This window comes from Balaenoptera acutorostrata, chromosome 7 (assembly GCF_949987535.1).
Source record: "Balaenoptera acutorostrata chromosome 7, mBalAcu1.1, whole genome shotgun sequence".
NCBI classification, from domain to species: domain Eukaryota; kingdom Metazoa; phylum Chordata; class Mammalia; order Artiodactyla; family Balaenopteridae; genus Balaenoptera; species Balaenoptera acutorostrata.
In genome coordinates, this window is record NC_080070.1 from 99,740,626 (window position 1) to 99,759,426 (window position 18,801).

Sequence of the window (18,801 nt, forward strand, 5' to 3'; positions counted from 1 at the left end):
ATTACACATGGGATCGTGTGTTTATTTATGTACCGTCTCCCCCACCAGGGTGCCTTCCGCAAGCGGCTGGGACTATGTCTGTTTCTCATCACTGAGCCGAGTGCCTAGCTCGGGGGGCAGCCACAGATGGGATGCTCTATAAATATCTGTTGAATGACTTCGCTCTCTTCTACACCTTAAATGTGGGTTCTAGGAGGAACGCTTGTCTGGTGAGGACACATACACCCAGAAGAATAAAAAACAATACCTCAAATCTAAATTTTATGAAAACCCGAAGACTGTTTTACAAACATATAAATTATTTTATTTACAAAGCCATGTTACCAAAAAAAAAAAAAAAAAAAAAAAGCAAAAAAAAAAAAAAAAATACAATCGCTCACTGGAGAATGTCTCCAGGCCTGGTGCTGAACCACGGCAGTATCAATAGATACATGTTTGTTCTTTCCTTTTTAAAACTGTAAGCCATAGGATTTACTATTTACACCTACTTTAGACATTTATTCTGCTTACAATATCACAGGCATGGAATGAATTCTATCTGATAGTGCTAATACATAAAGGTGCAGGACAAAGAAGGAAAATACTTAGTGTTACAAAATATGGATTGTAGAAAAGAAACCCGCTCCACAAGTGTGGCATTTGTTTAGAATGTTTGGACATGCTTTCTTCAAAATTCTTCTGGAAAAGGTTCTAAAATCGGTAGTAGGAAAGGACAAGTGAGCAGGTGCAAATTCTCATCTGTGCAACAACAGTTATTGAATATACCCCATGACTGACCAGCTACGTAAAACCCACAGAGTTTTGTTAAAGTGCCATGGGCCGACAGCATAACAAAATAGAAGGTGTAAATAGAAAATTTCATTTTTTCCTTTAAAACAAGAGTTCACTGAGAATCAGCAATAGAATATGTTGTATAAACTATTCTCTACAAAGGTTGATCAGCATTATTTACAATTGGTACATTGATACAAAAGAAGGCATACAAGTTATCCAGGTCGCTTTTTTTTTTTTTTTTTTTTTTTTTTTTATGGCTGACAGGTCTATGCATTGCGTTATGCTTTAACAACCAGAGCTTTCGAGCCTCTATGGCTGGCGACAAGTCACGAGATCTTCAGGCAGATGGGGGTGTGTGCAGTCAAGGGGCTTGGGAGAGAGGGCTAGGTGGGGTGTGCAGAACAGAAGTACCCAAACGATATCCCCCTAATAATGCTTTATAGGCTGGTCCAGTTGAATTCCATTCAAACAAACCGAAAGAAAACCTTTTATTTGCATTCCATTTTTCAAGCTGTGAGTTTTGAATACATCATTATAAAGTAAACCTGTAGTTGACTGTGAAGGAAGAAACACCGTGGGTTTTCCCTTTTTGCTCAGTTTTCCAGAAATGTCCTCACCTTGGTCAGAGCCAGTCTTTCACCAAGTAAGCAGCATTCGGTGGGGAGCCTCTTTATTCCAGCTTGCAATTCAAAATGTAGAGAGCTAAAACGTTTAAAATCCATTGAATTGCTCCTTTAGTCCCTGTTGAGACATTATTTCTCAGAAGCAGCCACTTAATCTCTCAACTTTTGTTTTCCTTCTTTGAGTGTAAGAGTTTATAAATCAGAGGGTTATTTTGTTGCTGAGATTTTTTTTTGTTTTTACTCCTGCAAGTATTACAACTCAAAATAAATTATAAAAAAAAAAACCAGACTTCTAAAACCGAACGAGACGAAAATTGTGCAAAAATAACAAAGATATGTACATACTTTTCAGTCTGAAGAAATGTACAATAAAAACATAATTCAAAGAACATTTTAAAAATATAAACGTTGCTTCAACTTTCCTAAGTTTCATATTGTTTCTGAAACTATTCTGGTCAGTTAGCTCTGTAATATAGTAAAACATAAATTATTACAAAATTAACACTATAAAAATTTACTTTAAGAATATCTTCTAAACTTTTTTTTCAAAGGGTCTAACCTTGTTTATAATTTCTTAAACATTTATAAGTCTTAAAATCTGCCTTAACCTTTTTTTTTTTTTTAAAAAAAAGAAAAAGTAACAATCTTCCCTTCAATTTGCAGTCTCTTTTTCCCAAGACGGAAATAAACCAGCATATAAGTGCACTTTTAACACTGTAGAAATAAAAATGAAATCATCTGAACTAATGTCCTAGTACCTAATATCAACTCCTGATTTTTAAAAAAATCTTGATTTTATATTAAAAATTTTAGTAATCCTATTAAGAAACACTGTCAGTGCAATTCCATTGATGCAAATCACTCCGTTTGCCTCCCGTCTTTGCAAAATCCAATCATACGGTGAAATTTAACAGTAGTCTGATCCTTGGGTTTGGGGGGAATGGGAAAGAAAAGGAAAACTTCAGGGTGGGGATGAGGGTTTATGTCCAGCTGCAAAACTGGCATTCATTTCTGACTTAGGGATGAAGCAAAACCTCCTGGTATCTCTGCCATTATACTGTATACAAAGTTACATGATTCATAGCACAGAACACTTATTTTATATGGTGAATTCCTTTCTTGACTCTGATTCCCAATTAGAGCTTATGGTATTGGTTTCTTTCAAAACTCCAGTGTGAACAGTTTTTATAGCTGCAGGCCTCCAGCTTCTCCCTTCCGGATCTTCCAAATGGCTCTTCTCCATCAGCAGTGGCCTTGCCACTCCTTCCTGGGTTGGCTGTATCGGAGTGGTGGCCTCTGACAACCTAGCATGAGCTGATCTATGGGTGTGCTGAGTCCACAGGGCCCTCTAGCCCAGGGCATGGAAGTGGCTGGGCAATGCTAGTAATTATTCTCACCAATCACCAGCCGTTGGGCAATTAACCCTCCATGGCAGCTTTCCCTCAGGTCTTTCCTTCCGGCTCTGCTTTTTCTCCTCTGGCAGCGCCCCGGAGGGCAGCTTGAGACCTTCCACAGCGGTGGGCACTGTGCCTCTTCCTGAGTGGCTTCCTGAGGTCTTGTGCCCTATTCCCTGGGATTCCTCCCCGTGACTCGCCCAGCTTTGCGCCCTTGTACACGGTGCCCTGGAAGGGATTTTGCAGCATGGATTCCTAACACGCTCAGATGACCAGTCACCCAGTTCCCACCATCTTTTGAGGATATCTTCTCCTACCCCCAGGCCCTTCCTCCTGCCACCTCCCGGGTCCATTCCTGCCCCTGTCCCTAACCCAGGAAATCCTCTCCGAGCTGCACAGCTGGATAGTGGTACTGAGTAAGCCCCATCATTAAATGGCTGCTGTTCTCAACTCTGCATCTGGCTCCTCTGTGCTGGTGCGTCCTAGAAACCTGATGAGGGCCCTCGCCCACCCTCCAGCTCTCTGCTCTAGGCTCCCCAAACACGGGCTGCTCCCCAGTAACCGCCCCTGATGCAGCAGGCTGTCTAGAGGGAGCTTTTGAGAGCCCGCACCTCTGATGGTCAGTGGGGACCCAGACAGTGGCAGGTAGGAGGGGACAGAAGGGAAGGATGGGAGAGGGCAAGGAAAGGAGCACTGCACATGCTCAAGTTCAAGAGTTCCAGACGATGCCAACCAGGAACGGACATTCTACAATGTCTGCTCTTGTGGCTGGAGCAAAATGATGCAGTAGCAGCATCAGAAGCTAGAGGAGGGACCCCAAACTTGGAAGAAGGTATACACGTGGCAAGTTAAAGAACGGAAACCAAACACTGGTATTGTTTTCTGTAAATCTCAAATTCACGTTCTTTTTGCCTTTTTCTTTTTCCTCAAAACTAAAAATTGGTCAATTAAAAAAAGAAGAAGAAAGGCCAGAGCCACAGGCAGGGCACAGGAAACAGACTCTTCCCCACTGCCCACTCCCCTCCCTCCCCTGGCCTTGGCCTCCTGGGGGGAGGTCCCGTGGCCAGGCATTGGTTTGGAAGTGGCTTCATAGTCTTGTTATGGAAGAGTCCTTATCCTGCCCGTTCTGTTTGTGGTCTTCTAGGAAAGAAAAGAAAAGAAAAAGCTTGTTTCCAAAACATACATTTGGGATTACCCACAAGAATTCAAGAAGGGAGTCTCAATTTCCTCATCTATAACTAAAAGGATACCATCCCACCTCCTGCATTCGGCAAAAGCCAGCTGTGACGAGCGAATGAGGTGATGGAAGTAAAGGACTCTGTAAATGGAAGGTAGGCACAAAGATCCTGGCTGTGCAGGAAAGCAAGGGGGCAAATCCTGGGGCTTCAGGGAGCTCCTCTCCAGGAGGGAAGACCGGGATAATTAATCTGTCTTTGTTTTTCTGTTTTTTTTTTTTTTTTTTTTAGTCTATCTTTTCCTAACTAACCCGCAGACAGCATGGAGAATTACCTAAGGAAAAAGTATAGTGCTGGGTTAAGCACAGAGGCTTTGGACATACAGGTTTTGGTTTAAGTTCCTTCATCTTCATCTATAAAATGAGGATAACCAATTGGTCCCCAACCTGACCAGGTTGTTAAAAGGTTGAAAGGTATGTAATGTACGTGAGGGGCAGAGCACAGCGCCTACACAGGAAGGGCTCAACAAACGGCAGGTGTTGGTATTATTACGTTCATTTAGGCTGAAGGCTAGCGTTGTGGGTTCCCAGCAGGTGTGCCTGGAGTTGTGGGCGATTGCACACGTGCCTGCTAAGGGTCAAAGTGGAGTCTCCAGGTGCACCCAGCAACCCGTGCAGGAGGCCTGCCGTAAACAGGCAGATTGCCCTCCCTCCCCGACCCTACACATAGGGGGGGCTGCAGGTGCTCCGGCACAGATGGGCCAAAGTGACTCAAAATGGTGGAGATCTGAGGATACAAAACCGTTCCCTATAACCTTCACCCAAACTCTACCCAAGATTTGTGGGGAAACTCCAAAGGCCAAAGTACAGAAAAGCACACTGTAATTTGGTATCTACGAAACCTGTGGCTCTTCTAAGACAACGTAACAGCCATATATGTATTTTTTCCCACCATGTAGAACACACACGACCCTACTCACCTACCCTCCCTGGCCTCCTCCAGACGTGCACACACTCCGCTGGAGAAAATCACTTCTATACTGACTGTTTTCACACCTCGAGCTTACAAAAACTCCTAACTCTACCCCGAATAGTCCCACCATGAAAACCACATCCTGAACGGTAGCTACAGCTCACCAGAGGCCTCAAGAAAGCGCCGACCAATGTCCGCCCTGAGCAAAGCCCTATCAGTCAACAGCATCTTATTTTCATAACCTTAGGAGGTAGGCATCGATTTTGCCATTTAAGAGATGAAAAAAGTTAGACTCAAGAGAAGTAATCTGCCTAATATCATACAGCTGCTAACAGTAAAAGCTAATACCTGTGTTAGGTCTCAGGCATTTTGCAGGGGCTTTACGTCTATAAATTAATTTAATCCTCACAAAAGCCTTATGAGATAGGGGCCATAATGATCCCCACCTTATAGGCGAGGAAACTAAAGCACAGAGAAATTAAGTAACTTGCCCAAGGGCACACAGCTAATTACGAGGAGGTCTAGCGTTAGAAGCCAGGTAGCCATTTTCTTGACGTGAGATTTGAACCAGAGTCTGACCCCAAAGCCCACGTTCTTTCCACCCTGCTGATGAGCCTATAGACTTCTGCCCCCCAGTAACTTACCTGTCGGCTGTGTCCTGGGCTGGATATGCTTGAAGGACTGGATTGTGACAAAGCTAGGCTGCTATTTTTCCCAACCTGAAAGACACCAGTGAAGCCCTACTCAGACAAGGGAGCTAGCTTGGGAGAGACCCACCGACACCACGAGTCGCCAGGGGAAAGGGGGAGGCTGCACGGTACCTCGCTGGCTCTCCTCCCGTTGTGTGGAACTCGTGTTTCCATCTTAAACGGCAGAGAAAATGAGTATGTTTCAGGGGGGGGCCTTGATGACGCCCCCCTCATCCCAGAGGGAACGTGGAATGGAGGGGAAATCTTAATCCGCTTCCCAGATGCGCAGACTGCAAGTTTCCGGGAGGAGGCCCAGCTTTTCCACCTGTGACTGCAGTCCCAGACCCATCTCGTCTCGAGCCCAGACTCCCCTGGACCAGCTGGGAATACATGCCTGCGTCTTTTTCTGAGTCAGTTTTCCCGGCACACTCCTTGCTGTTCTTAAGAAAAATGGCAAGAGGCATGGGTGTTCCCCTTCCACTGGGAGCCTGAGCGGGTCGGTCCTAAGACGCTGCCCTGGGGGCGAGGGGGCGTGGCCGTCAGGCTCCTCCCCTTTCTCGTGATCGAACCTGGGCTCGCGGTGGGCCGGGTCCTCCGCGGAGTACGTTACGCAGGCAGCTCCTATGAAGAGCCCATCCTCTACTTCAACACGCCTTTGCGTAAAGACGTCTGCCTTACGTTCGCAGTCTTGTTTTTTGTACGATTTAGTATCTCTGTGGCAAATTCTGGCCTTACACCACCCGATACAATTCAATAGATCCCCAGTGAGTCCCCAAAGCACGTTTACCTTGAATTTCTCAATCTCATGCCATGCCTCTCCCAATCTCCTAACAGAAGCAGCACAGATTCCAAAGGCCTTCCCCCAACACCTGGTGACCCTGGACAAAGCCTTTTCTTAATGGCCTGGTGACAAGCACCCAGGTATCAGCTGCATTGGAGAACCAGTACTGACTAGATCCAAGGCAGCCATTAAATTCATCAGCTCTTTTTGATTTCCCTCCTGATGAGCACTCTCTGAAGGAGGCTTGTCTGCTCCTTTCATCACTGTTTTTGACTAATTCATCATGCTTACTAAACATTTCATATGGTCTTGGCACACCAAAGAATCAACAGTGCCACATTTACTCAATACAGAGGCACAGAGGTGAAAAGCCCAGACCCCAGAGCCAAATTACTTGGGTGTAAATCCCAGACCTATTATTTACTCGTTGTGTGACTTTGGGCACATTGCTTAACCTTCCTGTGCCTTGGTTTACTCATCTGTAAAATGGGGGTAATAACAGGTGAAGATTAAATGAATATATCAAGTGCTTGGAACAGAGCCCATCCCATAAGTAAGTGTTAGCTGCTAGAACTTCATCGAAAACGGATGACACTATAGCCTTGCTGCTCAGGGTGTGGCCCGCACACCGGTGCCGTGGCACTGCCTGGAGCCTGTTAGAAATGCAGACTCTCAGGCTCCGCCCCAGGCCTGCTGACTCAGAATGTGCATTTTACTGAGGCCCTCCAGTGATTCATGTGCACATTCAAGTTTAGGAAGCCCTGGATCTGCCCTCCATCCTGAGACCTGGAGGTGGCACCGACCAGTAGTTTAGTCTCGGGGGGACCCTGTGGGTGCTGCTCCCCTCCCCTGCACCCCTGGAACTGCAGATGTGTGCGAGTGCCTGGGCTCTGATGAGAGGACCTATGTCCATCCCCCAGTGCCACATCCTGGGCCTCGGTTGCAGCTTGTCTGGCCCTTGAGATCCGAACTTGCTGTTTCTTGTGTGTTTACCTGTGTTTTGTGAATCCCCCTCAAGAGGTTCTCTTCATGAAGTTTTAACAAGTCTCACACAAAGATGATGCAAAACATGAAAACATCTTTTAAACAACTGCCTCTCATGTCTCCAAAGTCCCCATTCCCAGACAGGGCTGGCCCACTGAATTCTGTGGCTGTTGGCCTGGGGCTGCTGCTACCATCCGTGCACGCTATCCTGGGAGGTCCCTCCCGCTGGACTCAGCTCGAAGAGACCCCAGGCTGCCCCCTACCCGCCTTTGCTCCCTCCTCTACACGCAAACAGTCGGGTGGGAGGGTTTCCTAAGCAGCCTTCCCAGCTCGAGAGGAAGACTAGACTTGAGGATGAGAACAGGGCTCAAGGGAAAGAAACATGTGTTCTTCTTGGATCATGTCCCATTCCCCCAGCTCCCCTCACGGTACACCCTCCTCTGTGTACAGTGGCCCTGAACACTTCTATGCCAGTTGGTGTGAGCTGCAGTGATACTTTAGGAAGGAAAGGGTTATCTTAGGAGTAGGGAGCCTGGTAAAGTGAGAAGAATAGTCACCGGAAGCATGTGCTCCCACCCCCCAGGTGGGACCCAGGTCATCATTTAACCTGGCTGGGCCTCAGGTTCTTCCTAAGGGGATGCCAATAGATCAGATAAAACTGCTTGGCAACAGACCTCTTCAATGATATCGTCCTCAGAACTCCAGATATACACTAGAGTGAGGTGACGGGACTCAGAACCTCTCTGTGTCTCAGTTTGCTCATCTGTAAAGCGGTGATTACAATTGCATCAACCTCGCTGGGTTGTCGTGAGGATTAAATGAGGTGATGCTCATACAGGACTCAGAACAGTGCCTAGTGCGTGGGCACTGTACAAAGTATCTGTTAGATAAATTGCTCTCAGAGCAGAGGGTGGAATTGCCCACGGGGAGAACGAGGATGGGACTCACGCTTGCGTTACCTGTGTGGGCCACCTGCCTGGGCCACATGGCTAAGCAGGGGCTGCTGCCCCACTCCCCCTCCCACCATCCCCGGGCGGTGCCCGAAGGATCCTGGAAGGATGGGTCCCTTACCTGCCGAGAGGAGGTGCTGTTAACGGGATCGGGCACCGGTGCGAGAAGGCTGGGTGGGTTCTTTCTGTGAACGCTATTCATTCCAGGCATTTTAGTGATTTTACAGGCTTTGCTACTAGAACTTGAGTTCTTACGCTTTTTTCCTTCTGATTTGTCAAAAGAGAGGGGCAGAGAAGACACGGCATTGTGTGAGGCCAGAGAGAGGTCCCCTGCAAGGGAGGGCACAGAGAGGGGACAGGAGTCACTGCTGCCGCCCCCCGAGCCCATGTGTCTCACTAGGTCCGTAGGGCCGCCGGGCAGCGAGGTCCGTCCTGAGGGCTCCAGTTTGGCACTGAGTGGGCTCACCCCATTGTTTGAGTTGTGCACAGACAGACTGTTATAGGGAGGGGCTGCCTGATAGGAGTTCAAAGCTGAACTGGCATTCAAAACACAGTTCTTTTTGTGGGGCCCTGATAATGGGGACGAGAGGGACGTCTGCAGGGATAAGGAGGAGGAGGAGGAGGAGGAAGAGGCGGAAGTCGAAGACTGCGGCTTCCTCTTTTTGTTACTTGGAGACTCGTCGCTACGGGCGGACAGGTCTTTGACTTTTGAGGATTTGCTGGTTTTGGTTTTGGATGGCTTGTGGGATGGGGAAGGGATGACAGCTGGTATCGGGGACACGGCGGATGGGGCCTTGAAGGTTGAGTCCATGATGCTGAGGGTTGCGGCCACATGAGGGAAAGCTGTGGTGTGTGACATGAGGGCGCTCGGGTCCGGCGATGTCACAAAAGCTGCATTTGAGAGCATGGCTGATGTCATTATGTAAGAAGAGGTGAGTCTCGAGCTGATGGGAGCTGAAGGAAGATACACAGCACTGGGGTTGCTGAAAGGCTGTAAAACGGATGCTGGAACAGGGGTGGTGATGTGGGCTGCTGGCGAGGGCATGGGGCTATCTGCCGCAGGAGGGATCTTCCTAAACATGAGAGAAGAGTGAAAGAGAAACAGTGAGAAATAGGTTTGGCATTGCTCCAGAAGCTCGACTAAGTGTGAGCATCAGGGCTACAGAGAAAACCCTGGCGGAACCAGACAATGGAAAATGAAGCCTTGAAGGATGGCAAAATCTGAATTATGGCCCTTCCCTATGGTTCCCCCCATTGCAACATCCAGCAACCTAGCTTTAATCACTCTCAGGTTTTCAGATCCTTTTCTCCATGCTTGGCTACTGGATAATGGCTGATTTGGGTTCATGAATAAAAGGCGAATGTTATTTAGAATAGAAACTTCCCCAGCAGTATCCTCCTCTGTGTTTTTCGCCCCTGGCAGTGATGAAGGTGATTTTTAATGAGAAGGGGTCATTTCACACTCAGGTCCTGGCTTGAAGTAAGAGGCATGAGGACGGGGCTTGGCCACCTGCACACGTGGGCCACAGCGTCCCCTGCGCCCCTGCAGCCCCTACCCCTCAGGGCCTCCCACCCCTCCTGTGCCCTGCCTCCCCACCCTGCTCTTGACGGGGGGAGATCTGGAAGTCACCTCTCTCCTCGCAGGCCAGAGTCCCCCTGCCCTCGCTGCCTGCAGCCTCTGGGTTACCCTGTAGAGAGGCACTTCCACGTTAGCTCCCGGCTGCTGGCTCTGTTTTCTTCCCCCTTCACCTCACCCTGCCTCAGCGATCTCTCAGGAGCTATCTCTGGGGTATGGCTGCCCTTCAGCAGGTCTTCCTGTCCCGCTCTTAGGAAGCGGGAAGGGTACAGGGACCCTCATGGATTCAGAGAAGGGGATCAGGAATTTCTAGCTTGTTCGGAAGATAAATGCAGGAGAGCATATGAATGGGGCGGAGGTCTTCCTGAAAGCTGGGGGTACCTGGGAGCAAGCTCCCTGCCTCACACTCCGTGGAGCCCAGGCCAGCCCCAGGTGGTGGATTACTCTGGGGACCTCCCCGCAAACCCCTTCTTTTGACGTGTGCTGGAAACAGCTTCTACTTCCACACCACGGCTTGGGGCCATGTTGCTGCTACTCTGGGGACTGAGAGGAGAACAGGGGCCTCCGGGTCACCATGTCCCTGACTTTTCAGGAAAGGATACTGACCTCAGGAGCCAGGTGAATATTTTCAAACTGGTTCTTTCCTGTTTCTCACCTTGCTCCCCACTCCCTGTTTCTGCTGGAAATCATGTTCCGTGTAGCTGGGCTCCCCAGAAATTAGGAACGAGCTCTGCTTCTTGGAAAACAGCTCTTGAAGGCGGGCAGGTGTGAAATGGGGCCTCCCTTCTCTCCTTGGAGGCCACCCTCCCAGCTGCAGCATCGGGATGGGGCAGGGAGCCCCGGAAAGAGGCCCCGCTGAGGAGGAAATGCCTTTCCTAGCCCTGCTCTCTTTGAGGATGCAGTTTTCTGCCTGCAATTTGGTGAAGCCCATGGCTTCCATCTCTAGGGTGGAATCCAGAGGAAGCCTTGAATATATAAGCGCAGTGTCCTTGAAAACATCAGACTGAGGAGATCAAATATAGGAGAAAAATATTGCCAAACCCATTGTGGCTGTGACGGTGTTTGAAAATCTATTTTCTCTCGAGCCTAAAGAGGGTAAAAGATCCTGTCAACGCTAAACTGGGGCTCCGTTAGTGGTAGTTGTTGCAATGAATGAATGACTGAATGGATGGATGGATGGGTGGGTGCTGGATGGGTGAGCAGGTGAATTCTCAGCAGCAACATAACTATGCATGCCAGGCAAGGACTCCCATTAATCAGATCGGAGAGGTCTAAACACGCCCTTAGAACTGTCTGGCACTGCACAACCCCTTCCTAACAGCACCAGGGCCCATTTCTCAGAGCGTGTGGTGTCAGCACACCGCACCGTCTCTGCCGGCTACTGATTCCTGGGATTCTCTAAGCATCCCACTCAATCTCTCCTTCACTCAAGTTTCGTACCAGCTAAAGTACGGATAGGAGTCCATAGGGGCGGAGGTTTGGCAGTGACTTGTAATAAAAAGTTATTTACAAATACCAGATGGCTCATTTAGAGAGGACCCCAATCGATGACCTTAACTGGGATCTACTCTGAGTGTCCTGATTTGTTATTTTCCCGTTAGAGAGAGTACACATTCAGGCTTCAGCTTGTGCTGACCGGCAGGGCGGAAGTCCTCCGCGTGCCCTGGCTGACACTCAGCACTGGGGTGGGCGCTCTTTTTCTGCATACTCCCTACCTCTTTCCTTCCTCTCCCCACTCATCTTTAATGGACAGCAGAGTCAGGAGGGGAGAAGGGGTAGGGGAGAAGCAGGGAGAGGGGCATGTGGCAGCTCACCGTCCCCGGGAACCCCTTCCCCCACGCTAGACAGTTAACGTGCTTTTCCAGGTGCCAAATGGCAGTGGATTTCAGCTTGGCGGGCTGTGTCCCAGCTGAAGCTTTGCACGCTGGCCTAGGGAAGTCCCATACAAAAGCCCACAGATGCGAATAAATTACAGTGCCCATCCTCCCCTGCCAGCTGGCATGGAGATCCAGATGCTGACCTGGCTGAAAGAGAATACTGTGCTGGCGTCTCCTGATGCAGAGTTAAATGCTTGTTAAAGAAAAAAGAGTCTTGGCCGTTCCTTTTCTTCCTAATGTCTTCCACGCCCCCATCGGCTGCCATCCCTCCAGGTTCGGGCCCGTCGGGGCCTGGGGTTTGGGCAGCGAGGCGGAGAGGGCAGCGGGGTGCTACGCTCTCCAGAGTTGATACCCAGGCAGCCCCAATGTTGCTCAGTGACAGCAGATTGGTTAGGCAAGTCCTGAAAAGGGGGGAGGGACCTGATGCCCTGTGGCTCGGGTTTCTGTGCCTGAGGAGGAAAGGAATATGGACTTGAGCTGACAGGACACCAGGCAGCGAAATACAGATCAACACATTCCTTCCACGTGCCCGGGATTTACACTTCCACAACACAGGAGAGCACAGAGCTGCAGAGTCACCGGCGCTGGCTGCCATGCTGGGGGACCCGCGCAGAGGGATACGTCACCAAATACCGAGAACACAGTAACCCCGCACGCAGCCCATCGGGTGCTGTTTAGAAAGGACACAGGTAGATATCGGGGTGCCTTTGAGACACACTGGGCAGTCACTTAAGGGAGAAGAAATGATAAGCTTCTCTTGTGGCCCTTTCCTACTTCACAGGAAGTGTCAATGTGTCATCCTAAGTCCACTATGAGAGCTTACTGCAGGCACAGTGGGGCTTACTCCTAGAAGTTCTGGAAGCTCTTTGGGCATCGTGGTGAATAGGCGCTGAGATGCCATCATTGCCTGGGAGAGTGGAGGACCCTGGGAGAGGGGAGGTTTTGAATTCTGTTCCCATCCTACCCTATTTCTCGGGAATGCCTTCCTGGCCTTTCCTGGGCTTCACTGGGCAGGGTGAGGGGTTTAGTGTTGGCTCTCCTGGACCATCTGGGCCTAGAGCTGAGGAATCCATGATTCTGTGGATTATGAGACCTTAAAAGCTCACCTTTGCAGGACTGGGGGCTGGGGGTAGCCAGGGGGTTGGCCTTGCATTACCAAGTGGCCGGAATGGCAGCTCCTTACATGCTATGGTTTGAGAGGGTCTAGCCCGTCATCCTGTACAATAGCATTTCCCTAAGTCAAGAAGGCTTTTTGCCTTTTCATGAATCTATTAAAATGTAAATACATCGAGAGGTGTTGGAGAATAAAAGGACCATAGAGAAATGGGACATAAGCTGGGTTTAGGGTAGAGAGAAGTATGCATAGAGGTGAGGAGAGAGTCCTATAGGGAGGTGGGAAGGGCCAAAGACAAGCTTAACCAACTTGGCAACATGGCCCCTGATCTGCCCTGTTGGTTGCGGTACGTACTTTTTCACAGGACATTAAACAATTACAAGTTGGTCCATAACCGTTAGGAAGTTTTTAGTATTGACATTGTAGCATTAACATTACAAACTGAAGCATATTCTTAATATCCTTAGATGGTCTCAGTCATAGCAAAAAAGGCCCTTTAACACTGTTAAATAAACGAGGTCTTATCTAATCCCTTTTCATTTAGTTTAGAAGATTACCAACACAAAAGGGATCTCCAAAGAAGACAAAGCATACCACACATTGTCTCTGAAAAATATAGGCAACCAAGAAGAGGGGCTGACATTTAAGAATTAGCCACGAACCCTGATTTCAGAATCATTTTGTTCAATAAAAAAACAACTAGTGACATTCATTTAGAAAGCTGGGGTTCAGATAGTTGTGGAGCAGCTCAGATCTCATATTGCACAAAAACCGCTCACTTACTTCCACATCTGTGAATTCAAGTGTTTTTCTACCATGGAGTTTAGTGCGAATCGAAAACGGTCCCATCTTCTATCAAACACATAGTACCCTCGTCCCATGAGGCGACTCCCGAATGAGCAAAACTGTGAGGGGGAAAACAAAAACCATTTTAATTTTGATTACAGGTTAATAAGCTAATATAAGCTCTACAGAGAAAAATAACATTTGCATAAAAACACACAGGGGCACAGTTTTCCTGAAAATAAAGAAGCAAATAGTACCGAAGCCAAAAATATTTCTGTGGTGCTTCAGTTTTTGAGCTCCTAGATTTTCTGCAGAACCTCACAGGATGACTCAACAACAGTGACATTCAATCTTCTGTAGCATCGAGGGCTACCTTCTCTATACCTGGAATTGAGCCAGCATTTTAGGTTGAAAAACAAAACAAAACCAAACCCAAACCAACAGCAACCAGTAGCCGGGTAGTGTGTCAGCACCACGGGCTTGTCACAGCTGTCATCTTCTCAAGGAAGACGGTGGTTCCCTGCTTCCCATCACGGTAATGGAAACGGCTGGTTCTGAGGTTCTCCTGCCAGTGGGTCATACCATTCCTACCTGTTGTCAACGGAGCCAGCTCCCTTCCAGCTGGGCTGAACTCCCTCCTCCCCCGGTGCTGACCTCATCTCCTCTCCCATCAGCGCTTCCAGGCTGCCCTGGGACACGTCACTGCCTCTGCGCTCACCCTCCCGCCGCTCCCTCGGCCTGCCTCTGTCTCCTTCCCTCTTCTCTCGGCCAAGTGCAATTCTCCCCTCCCTCAGGGCCCTAATTAAGACTCTCCTTTCCAGTGACCTTTATCTGACTCACCTTGCCGCTCTGAACTCCCACAGACACCTACACATACTTCATTACATTCCACCTGGGAATCGCTACGTGGCTGTTTTACATTATATTGAATGCTTCTGTGCCTGTCTTGATGATTATAAACGTATAAAGGTCAGGGACCCCATTCTCTTCTTCTTCCTCCTCAATATGAGGAGAGTAGAGATTTAGGCTAAAGGATGGATTACAGAGATAAGGTCCTACAAAGTGTTCAGAGCGAACTATCACACTTAAAACACGGGGCTGAAATATGAGCAGTTAGATGTTTGATAAACGTCACTTAATGATGATGTTAGGACAACCAGCAGGCCAGCAGACAGAAATGTAAGAAGCGGCCTCTGAGAAGGTGACATTCGCCTGGTCAGAGCTCAGACGAGTCTGCAAATATGACTCTATAACTCAACTGCAGCTTTTCCCCCCTCCCCCAGGCCTCTCCCAGCAGCTCCCTGGCCTCCATCCCAGACACAGTGCTGGGTTGGCACTCATTCCACAAATCCTTCCTGGAACCAGCCTTTGGAACAGTTCTTAGGAGGAAACGCAAGACCTTCCCTTTGTTTTGTTTCTGCTTATGTTTGGGGTGGGGTTACCCTAAAATCTTGCCTCCCATCAAATCTGGTACTCCTGATGAAAAATTCTTTTCCGCACATTAAGTGCTTACTGGCCAAGTACTAAAACATACAACGGGAGTTCTCCCCCGTGGAAGCCGGTCCCCAGCAGCATGTGGGAGCCGGTCCAGGTCCAGACATCTTTTCTTCTTTCATCTCCTTGCTAAAGACACCCTGAACAAGTGTTCGTTACAAAAATTGATTTAATGTATCAGCTGGCCATGAGAGAAAGGACAAAGCAAAGAAACAAATCCATGGCCTTGCCATTTAAATCAGCAAAACATGAAGGGCACACAAATCTGCCAGACTCTGAGTTGAGCTAATCCACTGTAGCCTGGCAGCTTGTCATTTGGACAAAGATCTTGATGTGCTCCAGAGTCTGGCCTTCTGGTAGAGAGCCCTGTCTCACTTTCAGACTTGGAAGCTGGAGGCCTCTTACTGTCTGTGCTACCTATGTCTCTAATTCAACACAGATGCAAGGCTCAGTGCCCCAGGGGCTCCTGTCCTTGGTCGCCTATGATGCCGCAGGTAGGGCTGTAGATCCTCGCTGCATTGGCCACTGTGGCAGACCCTACTGCTTGCCAAGTTCATCAACTGCTATCCCACCCCCAGCTCTCCCTGCCTTTTCCTTGCTAACAGAACCACACTTTTGTTCTGATATCTGACATGGAGCAGTGAGCAGGGAAGGTAGGTCTCTTCCCAGAACCTTGGGATGAAATCATGGCAGGTTTCATTCTGTGTTACTACAATCCTATCCTCTGCCACTGATTGGTATAGGGGTGGGCACATGACCTACTTGATGGAAGGAAAGGTCTGCTGGGGGTGCTCATAGGAAGATTTTTCTTCCCTAAGAAATGACATAAGATAGCATCTTAGAAGAAGAGTCCCTTTCTGTTTGTCCCTTTCCCCCCCTTTGTAGAGTGCTACTGGGTGAGGATGTGATATTGGAGCTCGAGCTGACACATCCAGACTGTGCGTGAAAGGCAAAGAGGGTTGCAGAGATTCTCCCTCAGCAGCAGGACATTGAGGAGATGCTGAACCAAGCCTGGACCACTCACCTCTAGACTCCTTGTTATATGAGACAAGTAAATGACTGAAGTGCACACACTGTATGAGTTGTTTTCTATTACTGGCCGTCAGAAGCATTCCTGACTGTCCCTATTTTTGTACTAGCCAAGGGGCAAAGTCTCAGGCTGTTGGTGAAGTACAGGTCACCATCCTCCCCAGAAACAGGAAGTGAATTTGGCCTTCATTCATCACGCTGATAGAAGGGAGGAGGGACCCACTCTATCGTGATGCACGGTTGATTTCACCTACACAGTTCATGCCATCTTGGGACAGTCAAAGCTCATCTTGCAGGGCTCAAGCTGGGAACAGAGCAAACCAGCTATGAGGTCCGACGTTCCCAGCCTCCCTGAATTCGCCTCTGTGATGGAAGCTCCAGGCAGTCCCTTCTTAAGCACTCGCAGGGCAAACACAAACAAGCCTCCAGCTCATGCCTCCTTATACCACCCACCTCGATTTCAATGACCTTCTGAATTGTTCAAGTGGATTCTTTCAAGGAACTGGGAAGAAACTGACCTTTTCGTTAATCAACAATCACGCTGACATGAAATGCTTCCTTCTTTCCTGCACACACACACACACACACACACACACACACACACACACACACACACACTCAGTTCTGATGCCATATCATCACACCTACTAATAACAATAAAACTCAGAACCAACAGGGGAGCAAACCAGCCAGGACTGGCACCTGGCACGCTGCTCAGAGACAGTTTCCAAGGCAGGTGAGCTAGACTAACTCTTGAAATCAGAGGCTCCCCGTGGATGGGCAAGGCAGGAAGGCCAGCTCCCCGTGCTCTTCTATAAACACCGCTTCTCAAGCATTATCGCTTCAAGGTGGACCACGAATACTCAGGTGTTTAAAGGATTAACATCAGCTGGGAGCCCTTACCTTTCCTTCTGTGATTTTCAAGGGGATTTCTAAGGTAATCATTCAACCTCAGGGGAAGCCCTTTCGTAAAACACTGTCCTGGAGGCCTCTCCTTAGGAAGGATGCCGTTGTAGGACACAGTCACCTAAATACCGCAAAGCACAGGGGGAAACAATGCCTGGATGGAAACAGAAGGAGGCCTACCGCAAGAGGTCTGGGGTGGTGGGTGGAGAAATGACAGTCTAATAACTTCTCGGATTCGTCGGCTCCGTCCATCTCCCCTTCATCACTTGACAGTCGGCTGGCGAGGTCACCTCCAACTGGGGGTAGAGGGGGTTCCGGAGTGTAGCCACTGTGATTTGAAGATGTGCTGCTGCTTATGCTATTTGCAGATGATGGTCTAAGGGCAAGAGAGAGCAAACAGAATAAACTTTTCTGAGGAACAAGATCCACCCAGTTTCACGGAGCTCGGAAGGCAGACCAATTAGCCTTCCAGATACATTAAGGAAGGCAGATCAGTGGCAAATCTGCACAAGGGGAAAATTCAGGCTGAGAGGGTTAGCAGCAACCAGCTCTCTACAGGTTGGAGCTGAGGCTCTGCCCTGCTTGAATTTGGGCATCAGGGACAACTCCAACAGTGTAAGCGGAATAGAAAATTCAAAAATAGAAACCAATGTGACAGAGAGTTAATTTAACTTAAAACTAATCTTCTAGAATTCAGTTAAAGCTATTCATTCATTTGCATGTAAGTAATTTGTACTTGCCCTGCAGTTGCTTCTCTTTGAAAGTGGACCTGATGGGAAGATCAACCAGATAAATAAGTTCACATCAATCAACAAAATATCAGTGATGACAAAAGACAGCCCTACACACACAGCTACTAAACTATGGCTTTATGAAATTGTTACCATACCGGCATGAAAAAATGTTTTGTCCCAGCCATGGGGCCACAAGTTCCTTTCCCCATAGCCAAGCCTGTTTCTTAATATATCAAACCACATGTAGTTTAATTGTGTCTTCTGAGGATGATTGTTTCCATTTAATTTTTGACAAGCCTCTAGACCCACAGGCTGGCATGGCTGACTCAACAGTAGGTGTTGAAGAAATATGTTTCTCAATGAAGGAATGAATGAATTCTATGTGTATAAACAATCCAACAGATCTCATCTCAATTATGGCTAAGCTTACAGAAAAGCAGCGTCAGTCACAGTAAGAGGCGGCACTAATGCTTCCTGAGAAGTAAAGAGCGAGACGAAACATACATATCAGGGGAAGAGTTAGAAGAATGGTCAAAGCCAGCTGTTAGCTGTTTTCACTGCTCTCCACTTTCATGAGGTGACTGACCAGGGAGAAAGACTGGGTGAAAAAGAAGATGTGGAGAAAAAAAAAAAAAATCAGGATCTTAAAAAAATAATAATAAATAAATAAATAAAAAGGTTTTCTGTGTTCTGCTTTGAAAGCTGCCCCTTCAAGTAACACGAAGCAGCTTTTACTCATGCATCTCCCTTCTCCCTCATTTTCACCCTGGATTCTTTGTTGTTTTGAAATCTTTCTAGGTGTCAAATACCTGAGTTCAAACCAGATCCCCAAAGCACAGTCATGTAAAAACAAAGCCACAAAGGTAGAAACAACCCAAATGTCCATCAACAGATGAATGGATAAACAAGACAGCTCTACAAACATAGATACTAAACTCTGGCT

The 18,801-nt window shown here is 48.1% G+C and overlaps 1 protein-coding gene across 2 annotated transcripts in view; it reads right to left on the reverse strand.

Annotated features, from left to right (window-relative positions):
- Window positions 1-377: 377 nt before the first annotated feature.
- ATXN7L1 (ataxin 7 like 1) overlaps window positions 378-18,801 on the reverse strand; it is a 235,539-nt gene continuing 217,115 nt past the window's right edge. Inside the window, exons 8-13 of one of the 2 annotated variants that reach the window (XM_007177297.2) lie at window positions 17,305-17,500; window positions 13,693-13,814; window positions 11,939-12,244; window positions 8,464-9,415; window positions 5,583-5,657; window positions 378-3,931 (exon numbers count right to left, since the gene is read on the reverse strand). In XM_007177297.2, the coding sequence (XP_007177359.2) occupies window positions 3,890-3,931; window positions 5,583-5,657; window positions 8,464-9,415; window positions 11,939-12,244; window positions 13,693-13,814; window positions 17,305-17,500 (1,693 nt within the window). In that variant the 3' untranslated portion in view covers window positions 378-3,889. The remainder of the gene's footprint in view (window positions 3,932-5,582; window positions 5,658-8,463; window positions 9,416-11,938; window positions 12,245-13,692; window positions 13,815-17,304; window positions 17,501-18,801) is intronic. The other variant, XM_028165249.2, reaches the window with a different exon arrangement.